The sequence below is a fragment of the Tilletiaria anomala genome (assembly GCF_000711695.1).
Source record: "Tilletiaria anomala UBC 951 chromosome Unknown K437scaffold_3, whole genome shotgun sequence".
NCBI classification, from domain to species: Eukaryota; Fungi; Basidiomycota; class Exobasidiomycetes; order Georgefischeriales; family Tilletiariaceae; genus Tilletiaria; species Tilletiaria anomala.
In genome coordinates this window covers 313,780-332,905 of record NW_013547019.1, presented here as the reverse complement: position 1 = coordinate 332,905, position 19,126 = coordinate 313,780, and the positions used below count along the sequence as shown (strand labels likewise).

Genomic DNA, 19,126 nt, shown 5'->3' with positions numbered 1-19,126 from the left:
AAAGTAACACATAATGGAGAGATGAGAGGAACTGAGGAACTTGGAAGGAGAAGCAAAGACGGAGTTCGGAACTCCATTCTCTGGAGGGAGTAAAAGGACGACATTCGGTGCAATGTGACGCAACTGTCAGATATTTCGGCTGTTGGCTCCCTGTGATGGATGTATATTTTGCGGTCTTGCTTCTGCAATGCACATTTGCGACCCTGCGAGTTGCGACTGTACGGCGGATGATACACGCTGAGACTCCACTGCCAGCTATCGAACAGGCTTGAATAAGACTCAGTGCGCCTTTCGTACAACTGGATCCGGATAAGCTCGCAAGCTGGCTCGCTCGCAACGTTTCGACCCACGGGCCGCCCCCATTCCTCTGTCGGCAGCTGTCTCACGTCGCAATGGTGAGTCTGCAGTCTTGCTTTGAACAGTCTTGTTGAACACAGCTCATCGCATACCCCATCTCCCAACCTCTTCTGCCGCTTACAGCCGCTCCCGACGAGTCGCAAAAATGTCGGCCTTGGGAGAGCCATCATGAACCGCAAGGCTAAGGAAGCTCAGCATGTTGGTTCAAGCCAGCATCACACAACCGATACTGGCGGGCACCAGCCCAGCTGGATGAAGTTGCAATCAGTGACACAGGAGGGAGACTTGGAGGAATTCCTCAATACCGCGCAGATGGCAGACACAGATTTCACAGCAGAGCGACGCAACGTCACAGTCATCAGCGCGCAAGCTGGCCTGCAAAATAAGCACAATCCCTATTTGCTCACCGGCGAAGAGGAGGAAGAGGTGCGGAAGAAGCACAAGCAGAATCGGCAGAAGCTTCGGGTACCGAGAAGGTAACTGGGATTTCCGCGCCGAATGAAAATTTCATGCCGCCGTACTGACATCGACTTTCTCCTCCACATCAGACCGAAGTGGAGCAGCGAGAGCACCAAAGACCAGCTTGACCGCACAGAGAAAGACTCTTTTCTCGAATGGCGCAGAAGTTTAGCACAGCTGCAAGAAGGTATGGGCTTCGTTCTGACCCCATTTGAGCGCAATCTTGAAGTGTGGAGGCAGCTCTGGAGGGTCATAGAGCGCAGCGATCTTCTTGTTCAAATCGTAGATGCGAGAAATCCGTTGCGATTTCGCTGCGAGGACCTGGAGCGCTACGTTCTGGAGATGGATGATGAAGCGAAAATGCAAGGCGAGGAAGACGTGGCTCCGGAGTTCCCAACTGCAACAAGGAAACGACGCAATCTCTTACTCATCAATAAGGCAGATCTTTTGAACGAAGGTCAGAGGTGAGAGTTTTATCGCCAACTGTCGGAAATTCGTCCCAACGTATCACAGCTGAAATTGTTGCTCCTCGTTAGGCGGGCGTGGGCGACATACTTTGATGCGCAAGGTATCACATACGCCTTCTTCAGCGCCGCCAATGCCGCTGCCATCCAGGAGGCTAATGAGGCAGCGTCAACAGAAGTTGATTCTGTTGCGAATGATCTCAGTGGCGCATCGCTGGGAGAGAGCGGGGCGTCCACAGACAGCTCGCGTATCCTGACAGTCTGCGAGCTAGAGGCCCTTTTCGAGCGCTGTGCACCGCTTCCAGATCAAAGAGCATCTGCCATCGGGCATGCGGAGCAAGGAAAGTTAATCGTTGGACTTGTTGGATATCCCAATGTTGGCAAGTCTTCTACGATCAATGCCCTTATCGGCGCCAAGAAAGTCTCAGTCAGCTCTACACCAGGCAAGACCAAGCATTTCCAGACACTGCACCTCAGTCCGACTACCGTACTGTGCGACTGCCCTGGCCTCGTCTTCCCACAGTTCGCAACAACAGCAGCAGAGCTCGTTGTCGACGGGGTCCTGCCGATTGACCAGCTGAGAGAATACACAGGCCCCGCTCAGCTCGTAGCACAGAGAATCCCAAAAGATATTGCGGAAGCGATCTACGGCATCAAAATCCGTACAGGAGAGCTGATAGCTGATGAACAGTACACTGGCCTCGAGTTGCTCACGGCTTATGCGAGTGAGTCTAAGTGCGTCATAGGCGGCCGAATGGGACGCTGATCACTGCACATCTTCCCTTCGCCAGTTGCGCGCGGCTTTGCCCGACAAGGGCAAGGGAACCCTGATGAGTCGCGTGCAGCGCGCTACGTGCTCAAGGACTACGTCAATGCCCGTCTCCTTTACGCGAACCCGCCAGAAGGCGTTGACCCCGATGATTTCAATGCTGCACAGAGGGAGAAGCTCCGGGAAGAGTTGGCAAAAAGGGGCAAAGGCGAGCATTTCGATTCCACAGTCTCGCAAGGCACACCGCATGCTCGCGTCAAAGCCACCCCCATTTCAGACGGTATCGACGCGGCCTTCTTTTCTGCAAACAGCGATCGACCTACTATGCTAGGACGCAAAGGAGCGCCCGGCGCATCTCTTCGAGGTCGCATCGCAGCCGATGGCCGAGATGCTGGTAGTGTTGGCAACGACGAAGCCGCAGAGCTTCCCCGCTCGAAGAAACATTTCAAGGCCAAACGCCAGAAGGGGAGAACGGTTTGGAACCCCTACGAATGAATTTTCATACGTATGTACCCTTCTCGAAAAGATCCCAGTAATGCATTCTCCATCGTGAGCCGCGATATGTCTACAGATCGTCCATGGGCTGGCACAAAGCCAAGATGCAAACCTTGAAATGCAAAAAGAAATGTACGTCGGTCAGAACGAGTAGATGTTATCTTGGGTGGCGAGAGCGTAGTAGTGGCGGATGCGGGAGAGGAAACGCCAGCTCATGAAGTAGGCGTATAGTTGGAAGCCAAAGTCAATTGCGAGGGACAACACAAACGCAATGTAAAGGCTGTGGAAGCCGGCCGAGCATAGCCCCGATGGCATGGTGGTCGAGCTGTTTGCATAGCCTGCTTCGACGGATGCGCCCCACAGCTGGCCTCCATTGTTGCACCTGAGGATGGGAAGACGAGTCGTCAATGTCGTCAAAGGCGATGGAACGACAAGACGGATCAATGAACACTCACTCCCAAATAATCTTGGCTTGTTGGCGATTGAGTTGGAACACTGAAAGGACAGGAAACTGGAAGTGAGTCGCGAACCCCATGAGAGACGAATTGGGCATACCCACGCATGACAGCGGCACGGACGGCTGAGATCACTAGGATGACGGGCCAAAGGAAGAAGCAGACGCGCGTCCACATGTAAGATGTGTTGCCGTAAGCGATAATGTTGATAATGCAGATTGACATAACTGCCATCCCTATGCCTCCATAAACCTGCCACCTGCAATGCAAGGGTGGGGTCAGAACGCGATGAGAGCGACAACTATGCATGTATGGCTCAGATGCGACACACTCTGGGTAGTTAAAGAAGAGATATTGGCCGTCTCGGAAGAGGAGGATTGACCCCGCCAGATTGTAGAGCTGTATGCGCAGAGTACGGAAGATGGTGTCAAAAGCGCATCCTGGGGGGCAGCAGTGAAGCGAGAATAACTTACGGCGATGAAAATGCACCAGGCCATGGCGCCATGTCCTGCAGATGTCCCGTATTTCAAACGAACAAGTACGGGCATCAGCAATCCGCGTCGGTAGGCCTAGGAATGCACACGATCGTCGTAGCTCACGAAGCGGGAATACTGCAAACGGCAAGTGGATGCAAGTTCTTCAGTGGGCTGTATCGACCTGCGGATGCAGAAGATCGAAATGGGTCAGGCTGAACTCACTGAGTAGACAGTTGTCACACCTGCGAGAGTCGCAAACGATAAAATTGTCCAAGTACCAGTTGTATTAGCATGGCTGTGCACATTCATACGTGGGACGCGGCCTGTAGGTTACCCACCACATGGTCAATGATGGACCTCGTCGAGCTTCAGGGCTGAAACGTTGTGTCTGATAGTCGTCAAGCGTCGTCGGTGTCGTCGTCCTTGCGAGGTCGTAATTGTGAGGGTCGATGACCAGGGTATCAGGGCTCGTAGCTGGAGTTTTGCTGGCGTTAAAAGTCGTTAAAGGGGGGCCTTAGGCTCGCGTGGTGGTGAAGAGTTACCAGATGGATGGGGAGCCAAAAGGATCAATGGTGGATGAGCTGTGCTGCTGATGCGAGCGATGGCTTTCGCCACTCCGCGCACGATGCGACCTGGCGCGAAGCCCCTGAAAGTGGATGGAGCATGGAGGTGCGATCTGCCGCACTGCGCGACTGTGCAGAGATGCGGGGATGGTAAGATCGCGATGGTGCATTCAATTATCCCATCGAGTGCGGAGGCTTGCACACGTGGGAGCCACAGGTTGCATGGCTTTACAAGTGCACCAGATGCTCCATGTCCACTCGACATGCGAACAACCTGCACGTGCCACGGCCCAAAGAGAGTCGTACCAGGCGATGATCCCCATCTCACGAGTTGAGTGAGCACATCACGTGCAGTGCATATACATCCTCAAGTCTCTCACCGTCTCACCATCTCACTGCCCATGGCACTTACACTGACACACTCCTCTTACACTGAGTGCGCAGTGAGCCTTCGAGTCGCGACGCGTCAGTAGGGTCAGTCAAGCACAACGCAGCACAATCCTTTCCTTTTATCATCAGGCACAGAGGAGACGAGCAGCAGGAGGCTTCAAATGTACTTGCTACACACCTTTTCTTGCACTGAGATCACATACAATCCGACTTCCTTGCGGTTCATTCTTGCAAACAGGAAAGGCCAAAAGCAGCGGAAGTATCCTGCTCTTCGCTGTCCCCCAGAGTGAGGATGAGGCCACTGCAGCGTCATGGCTCAGGGAAAGAGGTATGCAGATGCAAGCGCCTCCGACGATGAGTACGACCGCGCGGACTCTCCAATCGTCCATGAGCCTGTGAGTGGAGCCATGATTGTCGCGTCAAAATGCTGGTGGAAGCTGACATGCGCTACTCGAACCGTCGTGCAACAGCAGAATGGGCCTCCCAAGACCAAAAGGGCGCGTCTTCAGAGCAACGATGCCTCCGATGATGAAGACAGCAATCAGTCATCGTCCCTGGCTCGGCAGACCGAGCATTATGCCGATCAGATGGCCACGCAGCTCGCCGAAGAGTACAGAAGCCGTCCGGTCTCTAGGCACGTGCGTGGTACACTCCCAAGCAGATTGAAAATACCTGCTGGGCCCTGCTGACGCACTTTGTGGACCCTCGGATCCTTCTGACCTGACGCATCATGCTGCTTTGCAGGAGAAGGCTGATTATGGCGTCATAGAAAAGGTCGAGCTTTTCAACTTCATGTGCCACAAGCGACTGAGTGTACAGCTTGGTCCCAACACCAATTTCATCGTTGGCAACAACGGAAGTGAGTTTCAAGCTGACATACATGATGTGATCGGCTCTAACGATTTGAATTTTACCTCACAGGTGGCAAGAGCGCTGTCCTGACCGCGATCACCGCTGCACTTGGTGGAAAGGCGAGCTGCACAAACAGAGGTAACAGTCTCAAATCTTTCGTCAAGTCCGGGGAATCGTGAGCACGCTAACCCTCCTTTGAGCAATGCATGCACAACTGATACGCGTTCCCCCGTCTGTTTTCCCTCTTCGCAGTGCTGCCGAGGTCATTCTGCAAATCAAGAACACAGGATCGGAAGCCTTCAAGCATGACGTCTACGGCGATCGCATCACCATCGTTCGTCGCATCAACGCAGACGGTGGCGGGAGCTGGAAGCTTAAAGGTCAAGACGACCGAGTCAAGACGACCAAGCGCGAGGAGCTTGATGCAATGTGTGACCACATGGACATTCAAGTCGACAACCCAATGTCTGTTTTGAGTCAAGATTCTGCTCGTCAATTCCTGAGTGCTTCTAATCCAGACGACAAGTACCTCTTCTTCCTTAAAGGCACGCAGCTTTCTCAATTGGCTAAGGAAATGGATGTCATGAAATCACACGAGATTCAGATGAAAGGTCTGGCGCGCAAGCATAAGGAGACACTGCCTGAGCTCAAGCAAGATTTAGAGGAGAAGCGCAGGAGATTCGCCTTGTTCGAGAAACAGCGCTTGAGCAAGTCGAGGTTGGAACATCTCGGCACTCAGTACATCTGGAGTCAAGTTGCCGTGCAACGCAATGTAAGTTCGATTGGCACGGTGATCCCCATGGTGATGCTAAACTTGAGTGTAATCTATGTCCTTAGACTCGGGACCGGGCGCAGGAGGATGTTGCTGTTCAAGAGGGCAAGATTAAGAAAGCAAACGCAGCATTGGAGGCTGCAGAGGTCAGACTGCGTGCGGCACTGACTGATTCATCTTCCTTTGCTGAAGCATTTGTCTCTTCGTCTCACCACAGGCCGCTTTGGAACATGCCAATGCGACCATCTCACTGCTGGAAGAAGAGAAAGATAAGGATCAGGGAGTCGATGATGATCTGCAGACCAATGAGGCCGCAGTGCAGCAGGAACTGGCCGCTGCGCTCGCCGCGGAGCATCAAGCGAAAGTACGTATCCTATACAAGACTACTAGCGCACATATCGAGCGAATTGTCACGGTTTGCTCGATGCTGATCATTGCGCAATTCCTGAGACCACAGAATAGACTCCACGTTATCAATGATGAGTATGCCAGTTTCAAGGCCAAGCAGACCAGCATTCAGAAACAGCTGGATGACGAGCTCAAAAAGATTGCCCGTCAGGGAGAAGCCGAGACCTGGAATGTCCGCCGAATGGAGTTGCAAGAGAAAGCGAAAAGCCTCCGAGAGAACTCGGACCAGTTGCTCGCCAAGCAAGACGTGCTGGAATCTGAGCTACCCGGACTCACTCACGCTTCAGCGAATGCAGATGAGGATTTGGCTCGCGGCCAAGCCAGGCTCAGAGATCTGGATGCAAGAATCACCAGTATCACGAACGCGTCTCGCGAGCATTTGACGGCGTACGGTAGGAACATGCCAGATATTGTGCGCGCGATCAACCAAGACAAACAGTGGAGGCAAAAACCGATTGGGCCCATCGGAACTTTACTCTCGTTAAAAGACCAGGCATGGCTTCCGGTGATTGAAGCTGTTCTGGACAAGGCCTTGAATGCCTTCATCGTCACCAATGAAGAGGACCGCGTCCGCTTGAACAGTCTTCTTCGAAAGTACAGAGGGTGGGTAGGCATGTGTTCGTACCTTACCCTGGAACCTTCTCTGAACCCGATCTCCTTCAGCGACGGAATTCCAATCTTGAAAGCATCGGACGAGCCCTTCGATTACAGCTCCGGTGAACCGGGGTCAGAAAACTTGACAATTCTCCGCACGCTCGAGGTGAGTCTCATGTCTTGTAGAACCATTTTGTATGCCATCTCATGTACTGAAACGAATTTTCGCTACATAGTTCCAAAGCGACTTTGTGAAAAGGCAATTGATCATCCGGCATCACATTGAGAAAGGCGTCCTTGTCAAACAACGCCGCGACGGCGATGCTTTGCTTCGAAGGCACCTGCCGAATGTCAAAGTCTGCTTTAGTCAAGACATGTTCAAAGTTACCGGAGGGTGAGCGTTAGATGCTTTGCACCATACGGCGTGGTATCTAACATCCTATCTCCCTCTCTGTGTGTGTGAAGGTACCGAGGTTCCTCTACTGAGACTTTGTACTCGCCTCACGGCCCCACCCGCCTGAGCAAGGATCATCAGGCCCAATTGGCGTGAGTAATACTGACCAGCGTGTGGCTAAGCAGTCTTGCTCATTGACTATTGCACCGTAGTCATTACCGTGAAGAGCGAGTGGCAATCGAACAGAACAAAGGTCTCTTGACAGAGGCAGCAGAGAAGGCCAAAGCTGAATTGCGTGAGAAAAAGCAGGAATTGAATCGCACCATGGTGAGGTCCTTCTCGCCAACATCGCGCATTCAAAGAAGCCAGCATCTGAAATATGTACTTTGGTGTCTAGGAAACCTCGAAAGCTCTCAAGGCCGCGCTTCGCAAAGCTGACGACGAGATTCAGCAGCTGACCCTTCGTCTTCAGGATAATGAGTCTAGCAGCGTGGCGCATTTGCAGGAGATGCTAGATGTGCGTCCAACCTTTCTTTCGTCTTTTGGCGTGTAAGAGTTCACTGAAATGAGCCGTTTCTCCTCGATCAGGACGTAAAGGTCCAGATGGATCAGGTCGCTGGCCAATTTGGCGGCGCCCAGACCGAATTGAGCGCTGCCCAAGAAAAGGTGCAAGAGATAGAGGCGAGACATGCGGAGGCTCGAAAGCAACTGGAGGAGAGGCAAAGTGGTCAAACTAAGATCATGGTGCGTCTCTAAGATTCAGACGTGTCCTGGACCCGAATGGACGTGTGGTAATGATCCTATTCGCAGAATTTCATTGAGAAAGAAGCTCTGAGGCGAGTGAAACATCAGCAAGATCGCGCACATTACGTTAAGCAGATTGGCCTCTACGAAGCCGAACTTGTTCAGAAGCGGGAGGTTCTCAAGAACGAAGAAGAGGACCTTGCTGTAAGTTCCCTTGCAATGAGCCAGAGCGAGTTGAGTGCTGACGTATGACTTCTTCATACAATCAGGAGCTCACACGCCAAGCACAGGAAGAAACAGGAATCCAACACATGGATTTGCCTCGCAGTATGACTCCTCAAAAACTCGAAAAGGTGAGTACGGTCACTGTCCGCGTCAACCAACTTGGATTTCCTGGATTTACCTTACAACTCGCGTATAGGAAATTGCCGCTATAGAAAAACAAATGGAGACGGTCGCTCAAAAGTACGTCTTGATAGTTGCATGTCTCGGGAAAAGTACTGACCGCCATGTCACCGGCTTCGCTCACAGCACCGGAGGTATGGGGGTGGAAGATGCCAAAATGCGCCTCGATGCTGCTCAAGCGGCCATGCGAGACGTGGAGACCAAGATTGAGACATTGGAAAGGTTTCAAAAGGTGAGCATGTACCCCGATGCCTGTTGCAGCGTGATGCAGCGAATATCTACCTTGCCTGATATGCCCATTGCACAGAGCCTCAAAAACTCGATTCATCAGCGTATGCAGCGTTGGCACGAATGGCGCAGCCTTATTTCGATCCGTGCCAAAGCCCTCTTCACAAGTCACCTTGAACACCGTGGCTTCGCCGGGACGCTTCAATTTGAGCATCCAGGTGAGAAAGAGGATGGAAGCAGAACACCAGGAAGGCTGCAGATACGTGTAAGTGCGATCAATGCATCTAACTTTTCGTGGCCGTTGCTCACATACGGATCGGAGATTCCACGCTACCAGGTGCGCACGGACGCAAGCACAAATGACGGTAGCGGCTCAAAGTTGAGGAAAGAGAAGGACCCGCGTGCGCTGTCGGGCGGTGAGAAATCATTTTCGACGATCTGCCTGCTGCTCTCCTTGTGGGAGGCTATCAACTGCCCCATTCGTTGCTTGGACGAGTTCGATGTGTTCATGGATGCCGGAAATCGAAGCATTGCGACCAAGATGATCCTGGACGCGGGGCAGCATAATTCAAGAATTCAATTCATCCTGATCAGCCCGCAAGGAATGGCAAATGCAAAGCTTGGCCCGTGAGTTGTCAGATTCAAGAAAATCCCGCTTACAGCGGATTTTGACGCCAGTTGCTCCTATTTCCTCTAGTGAGACACGTGTGATCGTCATGAAGGATCCAGAGAGAGGTAAGGCACGCCTTCGAGCTGTGGAGTAAACCAGGTAGCCATCTGAACGTACTTTCCTCCTCGAACTATAATAGGCCAAGGGACTTTGGATTAAGCAGCACTGTTTTTCCTTTCCATGACTGCTGTTTACAGGCCTGGCTATTTCTCACGCTTGTCCTCCTTTCGTGATCGTTGACTCAATCAACAAGGGATGTTTGCGTATACACATGATGAAATGGAATCTCGACGAGACATGCTCACTTGCACCCTAGACTCGTCTGTGGGATTTCCGCCCAGACATGATAGTACAGCTCTGAGGACCGAGAGTCTGGCATTTGAGGGCGATCCTTTACCGTGCGAATGTTCCTCCTTTTGTCATTTGCATGGTACGCCTACGATCGTTTAGGCTGTAAGCATATTGCCCTAGGCTTTCAAGAAAGTTTACAACTGCACTGCTCTTCAACGGTCACGATATGTGTCCACAAGGAGACCTGGTCGATAATTATCCCTAAGACTCGTCTCTGACGCCTGATCTGCCGTTTGCGCGCTTGCATTCCTCGTGCTCGCCACATGCTCCACGGCCGATACATTTCTCGGAGTTCTTCGCTGCTCGCTGCTCGGTTTGAAGTTGCAGGAGTAATGCTCATGGGTGCGAGGCCTCGTTTGTATTGCGCTGAGTGACGCTCTCGTGACATGTTGTGGCTGATGCAGTATTGCTAACCAGAGTTTAAAATAGGCTGAGGGACTTCAAACGCATCTCAAAGGGCAATGCCATGCGGTGCTTTTAAACATTGTAGTGGATCCCAGTGAAAAAGACCTGACATCTTGGCAGTTGAAATTGTGAGGTGGACGTGATGAGACTGTTCTGATTCCGATTCTGATGCGCTTTATTTGGTTCTGGACTACATTTTGCATGCCAGTCGCTTAGTTTACAAGCATCCACACCAACGCCAACTCTCCAGCTAGTAACAACTGTGCGCGGGGGGGGGCCTTCGGTCCGTCAAAACGCTATTGCGGATCTCGGGTGAGCTGCCGCCGGCCTAACCTCAAGTCCTACAACAAAAGCTCCGATTACACATTTCATTCTGTTCCCTACCGATTCGGTGATTCCATACATACCTTATGCATATAGTTCTCCTTCACTCCCTCTTATGTATGGAGAGAATTTGACCTCCCTCTTAATCGCCTAAAACTCTCTGCACAACGGTCTGACTCGAATTAAGAAGCAGATCGCCTGCTAGACGATTGAGATAGCGCATTCGGCGTCGAATACGATGGCGGACGAGTCGGACGCAGGCGATGAGCAGGGCGTATCAGCGGATCTCTTCGGGCTTGAACTGGGCCGCCTTCTCAAGGACCTGGGGGAGGATTTCTCGCATGAACAGCTGAGTCAAATTGGCGGAAAGATTCAAGGCACCCAAGCTGCGCTGGGCAAGCTACAGTCAGATCAGATCTACAATGACAATTTCGAAGATGAAGACGAGGACAACGCAGACTTCGGTGCTGATGCAGCAAAGTCTGCCGAGGAGTTATTGGGTGCAGACAACCATATAAAGAAGGCAGATCACTATTACCAAATGGGCCTGTCTTTGATGCCCGCTTTGGCATCTCAAGGTGTGTTACATTTCTGCTTTCTGATCTCAACCAGAACTGATAGATGGGCCTTGACTGGTGACACATTTCCGATGTGTCACCAGTCTCCCCGGCTGAGGAGTTACGCAGGCTTCTTCCAACGTTCGAATCGCGTGCAATCCTCAACTTCACGGATGTTTTCTCGGGTCCGCCACCGACCAAAAGGCGACGACTAGGGCAGTTTAAGAGCCAGTGTAGGTTGCATCCCGTCACAGAGGTTGGCAGGCCCGTTAATAACATCGTTCCCCTTGTAAGTCTTGAGCCGTTCTGAGGCTGCGCCACTTTCAGTACGAGCATCGGTGCGCGTACGTGTGCCGTTACACCGATTCCAGCAGATTGATCGGTCACCTGCAGCGCATCTTTCCACCATCGACTCCTGCCTGAAAGACCCAAGCCTCGCTGTCGAGGATTGGGAAACGTTTGCAGCCTCATTGCACGCAGGGTGAGCTTCTGGCAATATCAAAGAAATCGCTCATATTAATATCAGCGCCTGATGCTTAACTTGGGCCGTCCACAGGGGTCCTATCGGTGGTGGTGACATGCAGTATGAGCGGTCAAGTGCAACACTGGAAAGTTGGGAAGGTGCTATTCGGTGGAAGGAGGACACGCCCCTGCCAGCAGTAGCCCTAGTGTTCGATCCGAACGATCCGGAGATGATATTTGAGGAGCAGGTGATCACGCCAAGTGAGGAGATATTCCAATGAGTTGTGATAAATTGATGAGCAGCGACTAACAAATGTCTCACAGTTGGACCTTCTGCGCCACAACTCAGCACGCAAGGCCTGTCTTCCAGAGCAGCGCGGGCTGCCGCTAGTCTTAATCCGCTCAACCTGTCCAATGATCGCTTTTACGAAGTGCCTCGGGAGCATAGGCATAAGGTCAGGCAGACGCTCGGTCAACTCGTGGTACAGCATGCGGGGCCAGCTATCAAGCTTCAGTTGCCATTCGTGAGCTTTGTTGGGTACTGTAAACTTGACCCTCTTGGACTTATTCGTTACTCATTCCCCGCTCCACCAGTACAAAACACGATTGGCCAAGAGCGAGGTCAAGTCATTTCATCGTCCAGCGATGCAGTTCCCTGTCAATATCCCCATTAATTTCGGTCGGGTACATTCTTCGCGCAAAAAGAGAGAAGATCGCGGCAAAGTCAAGAAAGGCAAAGACGCGTCGGAAATACTCCGCAGCACGCGCGATCTGACTCTTCGGGACGCAAACCCTTTTGTTCTCTACGAGTACTCAGTGAGCATCCCTCATATATTCTGATTCTGTGCATGCTCAGCCTCCTGACGTAAAGTGCAGGAGGAATTTCCCCTCGTGCTGTCCAACCTCGGAATGGGTCACGTTCTTGTCAATTACTATCGCAAGAAGAATGCCAAGGACGAGAATATCCCCAAGGTGAGCTCCGCGAACTTGTGGCGATGTGCGCCCACAGTGCGCTGACAAACGCATGTTCCTGCTATAGAGCGAAGTTGGCGAGCCCTTCGTGTTGGATGTCTCAGATGAGTCTCCTTTCATGGGATTCGGCCAGGTCGAGGCCGGACAAATACAACCTACACTGTACAATAATTTGGTACGAGCCCCACTCTTCAAGCAAAAGGCTCGTGCAGGAGACTTCCTGCTCATCAGGTGGGTCGAACACACGCGCCGTGGAAACTAAACACTGATCGGTTTTTCCTGGCGAGGGTTATAGGCACACCACAAAGAACAACGTCTCGTACCTGTTGCGTGAAATACCTCACGTCTTTACTGTCGGTCAATTGTTTCCTGCGGTGCAAGTTCCGGGGCCGCATGCGAGGCTTGCCACGAATATGATCAAGACGCGATTGCAAATGATTGCACACAAACTTGTCCAGCGCAGCAAAGGCGAGCGTATCAAGATACATCGCTTGATGCGCTACTTTCCCGATCAAAATGAGCTGCAAATGCGGCAAAGGCTTAAGGTTAGTATCTTAATATCTTTAGGACAAGTTGATTGACTAATGAAAGCTTTTCTAGGAATTTATGGAGTACAATAGGAGAGCTGGGGACCCCGATCAAGGCTACTGGAAGCTCAAAGCGAATGTGGTTGCGCCAGACGAAGCAGAGTTCCTGAAGCAGCTTCCCCCAGAGCACATGGTTCTCTGTGAGAGTATGCAAGCCGGGCAGCAACGTCTTGTGGATGCCGGCTTTAATAAAAGTGCGGAGGATGGTGATGATGAGGACGAGGGTGACAATGAGATCGAGCAGTCGTTGGCCCCATGGGCTGCCAGCAAGAACTTTCTGAGCGGAAGCGAGAAAAAGGCAAGGCTTGCCTTGCATGGCGAGGGGGATCCCTCAGGACGGGGAGACGCATTTAGCTTCATTCGAGTGTCTATGAAAGAAGTCTTTGTCGCCGCAGGGGAGGGTGCAGAAGAGAGGAAAGGTGAGGAGGGAAATTGCACCCCAGAGTGATTCCATGCTGACCTTGTCTTGCTTAATTGCACTCAGCTGCTGCGGAGGCCGAAGCCATGAGCAAGTCTGGACACAAATACAATGTTGCAGAGCAAGAACTGATCTACAAGTCTGAAATCACAAGGATTTGGCGCCAGCAACTGCAGAGCCTGTCTTCCCCAAACCCGCCACGGATCCATTCTCAGGACCTTGTGCCTTTGCAGCGCGCCATCAAAACGTATGTGGCGGAGGCAGAAGCTGCTAAGGCCGCTCAAACGCTTGAAGAACATGAAGAAGCTTATGCTGGAGCTAAAGATGATGCAAACAAGGTTCTTCGCATTCGTCGACAGGTGAGTGTGGACAAGGCTGGCGACACTTACTGCAAGTGTGCTGATGTCAGTCTCTGCTTGTAGCGGGAGGGAAAATGGTACACAGAGGTTGTCCGTGACAGAGGAGTCATTGATGCGTACATGAGGCATCGGCATGCACTACAAGACGCCCAGACTGAAACGGAAGCATTAGTGCCCACAGGTGATGCCGACCTTGATGCCGCTCGTAGAAAACGTTTGGCTGCAGAAATCGGCCAGCTACAAAAGAATCAGGACCGTCGATTGCAGCGCAAACAAGCGAAGGCCGCGGCGGAAGGAACGTTGTCGCCATTCCCGAAGCTTCACAAGGCTTCCACGAAGGTGTGTCCGTCTTCAGCTACTTGATCCGATACCATGATGCAGCTCCACTCACAGAGTCTTGTCCGTCACGTCCGACGTTTAGCGAGTCTGCGGGCGTTGCGGTCAAGTCGGCCATATGTCCACCAATACCTCTTGTCCATTATTTGGCCAGTCGCCGACGGGAACTGGTACCCCTACCAGTCTTGCTTCAGGCCAGGCATCACACTCAATGAACGTTGGAATGTCCAGCACTCTCATTCCCGGCATGCATGGACCTTCTGCTGCTTCGCCACCAGCCGATGCACCAACAGGGTCAATGCAGAATGTGGCCCCTCCAAAGCTCAAGCTCAAGCTGAAAAGGTAGGCGCTACAGTGCCACCCTTCGATTAGCTCCTGTAGTGTAGCGTCAGCCATTGACTTAGGCAGAAAGAACGCATGCATACCAATCCTTGATCATCACCTCCTGATGCAATGTCACAGGGTGGTGCTGGCGCAAATAGCAGATACGAGAGGCGCCGTTACGGGCAGATATTCCATACCGAACTGAAGTGGCTCAGGTTGTGAATCTGATGCACGGTATTTAGGTATATATTGGCTGTTAGCACATTGCCAGAGTCGCTAGCAACGTCTAGCCGGCTGTCGATGAGATACAAAGGGCGTCGTACAACATCGCATTGCAGGGAACTTCAGCCTTCCACCATCACTTTCAAGTCTTAAGATCTCGAAAAATGGCACCGGTCGTCTACGCGATGCTTTCGCCAAGCTTGCGTGCAACCTTTGTTGTTCTCCCTCATTTGTGCTTAGTATCTCGCGAGGAAAGTTTGGATACATCGTCAGGCTTTTGCTAAACCTACATCTTCCTCTATGAGGCATTCTATACGCACGTTACATTTCCTTCATCAAATATAGCTCATTTAACTTGTAACTTCTGGTGGGAGATCGTCAGAAAAAGGGTGGTCACTATCGGTATGAGGATTGCCAGTTCGATTACTGAACGCCCCCCTCTTGACCTTTCTTGATGATGACAAGCAGAGGCTCATGATATTCATACTTTCCTCGAAATCCTCTTGGATTACAATTTAGGGGGACAATCCAGATGATCACTGGGCTTATATACAATGTGTACTTACCACCTCATTCAGCACATTCCCACTCCAACTTTGGACAGCAGGTGCATTTGGTCGGCCCAACCTGACTTGGCGCTCGAAAGAGCACAATTGCCAACTGACTCACCATCTGATCCCATCGCGGAATGACTGCCCCACATAGGCGCTTCGTTGCTAGACGATTCCCTCATCAATCACGCCTCCATTGGCCGCCTCTGGTGCCTCACCAGGTCGAATGACGCGGCTGACCGCTTGCAACACCATGCTTGCCAATACGACGGGTGGGTCGGGCGCTGGATACCGGTGTAGGTGGCGATTCTGACGGACCAGAGTCGTACTCTGCACGCAAGAAACGCCCAGGAGATTGCTAGGTGGCATCATGACGAGCGCCGCGGTTTCCTGGAAGTAGTTTGTCGACCCAGGTTTGCCCGCTTCTCTTCTGACTCTTGTGATCGCCGGCGATCATACTGGCTCAATCCTCAGAGATGTAGAAGCCCTTTATGAAGGCAGGAATGATTAGTTTCATACATGTCTGGGGAGCCTACAAATGGTCGAGTATGGGTGATAAGTGGGGGAGAAGAGAGATACTGGTGGATGTGCCGATGGTGAGGGCCCCATGTCGCCATAGGGCTACATGCATCGTCACGTGTTTCATTCCATTCTTCATAACAACACCCAAAATTATGACCTTGCTAGGCAACAGGCTGTAGTCAGTGGGAGGACGTTTAATCTGAGAAAAAAGTCTCGTGCCCATTGGCCAGATCGTACCCATTGCTGCGCACCTGCTTGACAAATTAAAAGGGACCATATGCGCGGAGAAAATTCTGTCCCGGCGGCCCACCCGCCAACTTGCCTCGATGGTTTTTGCCCTGATGGAGAAGTGCATGAGCTACTGCTGTCGATACAAATGAACATGCCTCTGACGCTATTGCGTCGCGTGCCAGTCCATGGCAGCATCACGGAACAGATTTGCGCTATGCAGCGGTGAGAGGGTATTAGAGGGATGCGGGTCTGCGAGAGGGAGGGCATCGGAAAGCGTGCAGAGCGCAGAAACACAAGAGTCGCGGGTTATGCGGCTGCTGCCTCCAAGTGTATGGGTATTTAACGCTTGCAAGGTCATGTCAAGTAGACAAGGCCAACTGCGTTGCTACAACAACGCCTTGAAGCGTGGATTCGCTCGTGCAGGCCCACAAGCCCGTCTTCACCTTTGACAACCATCTAAGCGATATTGGCCGACGGATTGTGGGGAGAGAGGGGCACAAGTGTACAACCTTGTGGGCAAAGAGTCAGCGACGAACTTGCCCTTGGACTCCACCGAGTTATCGGGAGTCAATTCCGCGGGCAGCCCATAGGGTCGGAACGAAAAAGCGTGAGGTGCAGTGGCTGTGTCGTGTGCCGAGCGGGAATCGACCGTACTCTAGCGATATACCCTGAGGCGTAGTCTACTAGAACGACAAAGCCTTTCGCGGAACTTGTGTGTGTAGAGTCACCTTTACATGTTAGAGTAAGTCATCTTTGAGGCGGAGCCGTTGCAATGTGTTATGTAGCATATCAGAGCGTGGGAAGGTGATAGGCTCCTAAGCTGCCTGCTTGAGTTGGTGATACGCTTCTCACTACCCGCTGCAGAACGGACCTTTGCTCTACTGAACGATGGACACAACCCCTTAGAGAGAAACCGAGCTGTGGACGCTATCGGTGCCACCGTCTTGACAAATGCAGATGAGGTTCTGGAAGACATGTCAGCGATTGCATTGCTAACCCTAAGTGAACGATCTGGTGATCTCTAACCACAAGCTCGGACGGCGCTACCGCAATTGATGTGCGAATGGCCATCGCCCTCATGATGAAGCAGACCTTACATGGCGCACTGCAGATCTCGGATGGCACTGGAGTAACGGCCGCACGTCCACGCGAATTAACGGAGCGAGCCATATCGAGGTACGAGGAAGTACGTTGAGGCGGCACTGTCTATAATTCACCATAGGGTCATGGAAGGTTCGATAGCAGAAAATCAAGCTTCAGAGCCTGTACGTGAAAGCTAGTGCCTTGTGGATATATGAAGGGCCGCACACAGCGGCTAGAGTTCGTGTAGCGTAGAGAATAACAAGATGTCAGAGCACTCGATCTTAGTCGTAATGCGCCATTCCTTCAATACTACCATACCTTGTACCTCAAGTGCCTTCTTGAGGTAGATGTCGACGACGTTTCCGTTGTTGGACTTGACACGGATAAGCCCATAGTCGCCCTTGGGCACTGCCTTCATTGTTCTGCCATTTGGTGAGCTTGATGACGGTAGAGTCCTTGATCTTGGTGGAGAGAGCAGTGCCTTCAGGGGTGAGGGGGTGCGAAGTTCCGTCGAGGATGGTTTGTCGTTGACATTCATGCGCTGCCTGCATGTCAACACTACAAATGGTGAATGCTGTTATAGCATCTGTCGAGCTGGCGGCCGGTTTCTCCGCCGAGATGCGACCCTGCGCGCTTCTTTTCGATCGACATTCGTTTTGCAAGTGACCCTACCGCAATTCCTGCAAGGTAACTTTCTTTTGCCACCATATATGGGATGCTTGTTGAACATGACTGTACCAGGCGACTTGCTGGCATTTTTGCGAAGCTCTTGAAACCCCTCCTAGAGTAATGCTGGGACATTATGTACTCTTTTCAAATGATTGCCAACGTGTTTGAAAATCTAGACAATGTTGTCACCACGTAAGCCGAGTCCGGCCTAAGTGACAAGGTGTTAGTCGGCCTTGGCATTTCAACTCCTTCTGTTTTGATCTTGCCATACGTCTTCCAGGTGAGGTCGCGGTACTCCTGAATGCTCACTATAGAGTCATTGTTAACGGCCAAGAGCCTCCCTTGTTGGGTTGATACTTGGCCTTTAACATGTCCCACAGTTCCCTAGCTGGCCTCATCATGCACATGGAGTCAATGATCTCGTCGTTGATGACAAGCACCAGCGTTGCCAAGGCCTCTTCTCGTCTGCGCTCGCTTTCGGTGATGATGCTGCCATCCCCTCAGGGGTTTACTGACCCCGTGCCAGTCACGTAGCCCCCACATGCCGCCTAAATCATTGGCATAGGGGTTTTAAAGCCCACTCGCATCGTATTTGCCGCCATGAAGCTTCTCGATATTGGCCGTGGCCCCCTTGGAGATCGAATTTGCTGCCATTTGGGTCCTTTGCTTCATGTCGCTTGAGCGTTCAATTTGGACTTCAGGCTTTGACCTGTAACATCATGAAGGACCGGCTGATTATGACTTAGATAGGATGTTCTGACGTCGTTCTCTACGCTACACGAACTCTGGCTGCTGTGTGCGGCCCTTCATACATCCAGAAGGCACTGGCTTCACTTGTAGCCACTGAAGCCTGTTTCTTTCCTCTTGAGCCTTCCATGCCCCTCGATGATGATTTATAGGTAGTGCTGCTTCGATGTGCTTCCTTGTACTTCGCCATGTTTCGCTCTGTTGGCTCGCGCTGACGCATTGCTGCTGCCCCTGTGTCCCTCCTGTAACACGTCATCTTGATTCCGGTTTTCTAACTCCCCCGGAGGACATCATTGACAATTCTGCGGCTCAGGACTCGGTACTCCTGTTTACAGACTCGGCTGAATACCAGGAGTATCCCAAGCAGACGATTCCCGGCCACGATCATGACCTTCTTCTCTGGCTTTTAAGGTCTGGCGCCGACAGCTTGCACCCCATATCGAGCAAGCGACTATGCGATCGATCTCGTCGGGTGTGCAAAGCCAACTTTCAGATGCCTCTACCCCCCAGT

The 19,126-nt window shown here is 52.0% G+C and overlaps 5 protein-coding genes across 5 annotated transcripts; 3 read left to right on the top strand and 2 right to left on the bottom strand.

Moving 5' to 3' along the window:
* The first annotated feature begins 227 nt into the window (after positions 1 to 227).
* Positions 228 to 2,736, top strand: K437DRAFT_253340 (P-loop containing nucleoside triphosphate hydrolase protein). The gene is made up of 5 exons (XM_013390692.1): positions 228 to 395; positions 481 to 833; positions 906 to 1,280; positions 1,353 to 2,005; positions 2,072 to 2,736. Exons 1-5 carry the CDS (start codon positions 393 to 395, stop codon positions 2,542 to 2,544), a joined length of 1,857 nt encoding a protein of 618 aa, XP_013246146.1. The 5' UTR covers positions 228 to 392; the 3' UTR covers positions 2,545 to 2,736.
* Positions 2,533 to 3,897, bottom strand: K437DRAFT_98213 (uncharacterized protein). Its single transcript, XM_013390691.1, has 8 exons — positions 3,814 to 3,897; positions 3,698 to 3,717; positions 3,599 to 3,610; positions 3,473 to 3,507; positions 3,331 to 3,398; positions 3,104 to 3,258; positions 3,000 to 3,039; positions 2,533 to 2,926 (listed from the first exon to the last, which is right to left on the bottom strand). Exons 1-8 carry the CDS (start codon positions 3,816 to 3,818, stop codon positions 2,686 to 2,688), a joined length of 576 nt encoding a protein of 191 aa, XP_013246145.1. The 5' UTR covers positions 3,819 to 3,897; the 3' UTR covers positions 2,533 to 2,685.
* A 548-nt stretch (positions 3,898 to 4,445) lies between these two features.
* Positions 4,446 to 9,804, top strand: K437DRAFT_253338 (P-loop containing nucleoside triphosphate hydrolase protein). The gene is made up of 22 exons (XM_013390690.1): positions 4,446 to 4,823; positions 4,899 to 5,066; positions 5,173 to 5,287; positions 5,350 to 5,455; positions 5,533 to 6,052; positions 6,118 to 6,198; positions 6,270 to 6,416; positions 6,510 to 7,063; positions 7,124 to 7,220; positions 7,291 to 7,448; positions 7,520 to 7,600; positions 7,661 to 7,775; positions 7,846 to 7,965; positions 8,037 to 8,192; positions 8,259 to 8,396; positions 8,462 to 8,545; positions 8,614 to 8,657; positions 8,724 to 8,829; positions 8,905 to 9,090; positions 9,163 to 9,452; positions 9,523 to 9,560; positions 9,635 to 9,804. Exons 1-22 carry the CDS (start codon positions 4,740 to 4,742, stop codon positions 9,652 to 9,654), a joined length of 3,408 nt encoding a protein of 1,135 aa, XP_013246144.1. The 5' UTR covers positions 4,446 to 4,739; the 3' UTR covers positions 9,655 to 9,804.
* An 849-nt stretch (positions 9,805 to 10,653) lies between these two features.
* On the top strand, positions 10,654 to 14,699 carry K437DRAFT_242361 (uncharacterized protein). Its single transcript, XM_013390689.1, has 13 exons — positions 10,654 to 11,153; positions 11,237 to 11,365; positions 11,427 to 11,613; positions 11,689 to 11,855; positions 11,919 to 12,118; positions 12,189 to 12,410; positions 12,471 to 12,566; positions 12,634 to 12,797; positions 12,862 to 13,111; positions 13,167 to 13,572; positions 13,638 to 13,930; positions 13,994 to 14,269; positions 14,352 to 14,699. The coding sequence occupies exons 1-13, from the start codon at positions 10,814 to 10,816 to the stop codon at positions 14,610 to 14,612; spliced, it is 2,991 nt and encodes a 996-aa protein (XP_013246143.1). The 5' UTR covers positions 10,654 to 10,813; the 3' UTR covers positions 14,613 to 14,699.
* A 1,598-nt stretch (positions 14,700 to 16,297) lies between these two features.
* K437DRAFT_284588 (uncharacterized protein) lies at positions 16,298 to 17,737 on the bottom strand (the record flags this gene model as incomplete). The annotated part of the gene is made up of 5 exons (XM_013390688.1): positions 16,298 to 16,572; positions 16,653 to 16,771; positions 16,988 to 17,081; positions 17,114 to 17,322; positions 17,525 to 17,737. The coding sequence occupies 5 exons, from the start codon at positions 17,735 to 17,737 to the stop codon at positions 16,476 to 16,478; spliced, it is 732 nt and encodes a 243-aa protein (XP_013246142.1). The 3' UTR covers positions 16,298 to 16,475.
* Between the last annotated feature and the right edge of the window lie 1,389 nt (positions 17,738 to 19,126).

What these genes read in the sequence shown, in the direction of transcription:
- K437DRAFT_253340 (XM_013390692.1), top strand. An exon ending in AAGCTTCGGGTACCGAGAAG is followed by an intron (nt 834 to 905) that starts GTAACTGGGATT and finishes CCTCCACATCAG; the next exon opens with ACCGAAGTGGAGCAGCGAGA. An exon ending in GTTGCTCACGGCTTATGCGA is followed by an intron (nt 2,006 to 2,071) that starts GTGAGTCTAAGT and finishes TCCCTTCGCCAG; the next exon opens with TTGCGCGCGGCTTTGCCCGA.
- K437DRAFT_98213 (XM_013390691.1), bottom strand. An exon ending in CTCTTCTTTAACTACCCAGA is followed by an intron (nt 3,259 to 3,330) that starts GTGTGTCGCATC and finishes CTTGCATTGCAG; the next exon opens with GTGGCAGGTTTATGGAGGCA. An exon ending in CGTCCGTGCCGCTGTCATGC is followed by an intron (nt 3,040 to 3,103) that starts GTGGGTATGCCC and finishes CTGTCCTTTCAG; the next exon opens with TGTTCCAACTCAATCGCCAA.
- K437DRAFT_253338 (XM_013390690.1), top strand. Translation starts at nt 4,740, where the DNA reads ATGGCTCAGGGAAAGAGGTATGCAGATGCAAGCGCCTCCGACGATGAG. An exon ending in CCGCGGAGCATCAAGCGAAA is followed by an intron (nt 6,417 to 6,509) that starts GTACGTATCCTA and finishes CTGAGACCACAG; the next exon opens with AATAGACTCCACGTTATCAA. An exon ending in ATGTTCAAAGTTACCGGAGG is followed by an intron (nt 7,449 to 7,519) that starts GTGAGCGTTAGA and finishes GTGTGTGTGAAG; the next exon opens with GTACCGAGGTTCCTCTACTG.
- K437DRAFT_242361 (XM_013390689.1), top strand. Translation starts at nt 10,814, where the DNA reads ATGGCGGACGAGTCGGACGCAGGCGATGAGCAGGGCGTATCAGCGGAT. An exon ending in GCCCGCTTTGGCATCTCAAG is followed by an intron (nt 11,154 to 11,236) that starts GTGTGTTACATT and finishes ATGTGTCACCAG; the next exon opens with TCTCCCCGGCTGAGGAGTTA. An exon ending in GGGTGCAGAAGAGAGGAAAG is followed by an intron (nt 13,573 to 13,637) that starts GTGAGGAGGGAA and finishes AATTGCACTCAG; the next exon opens with CTGCTGCGGAGGCCGAAGCC.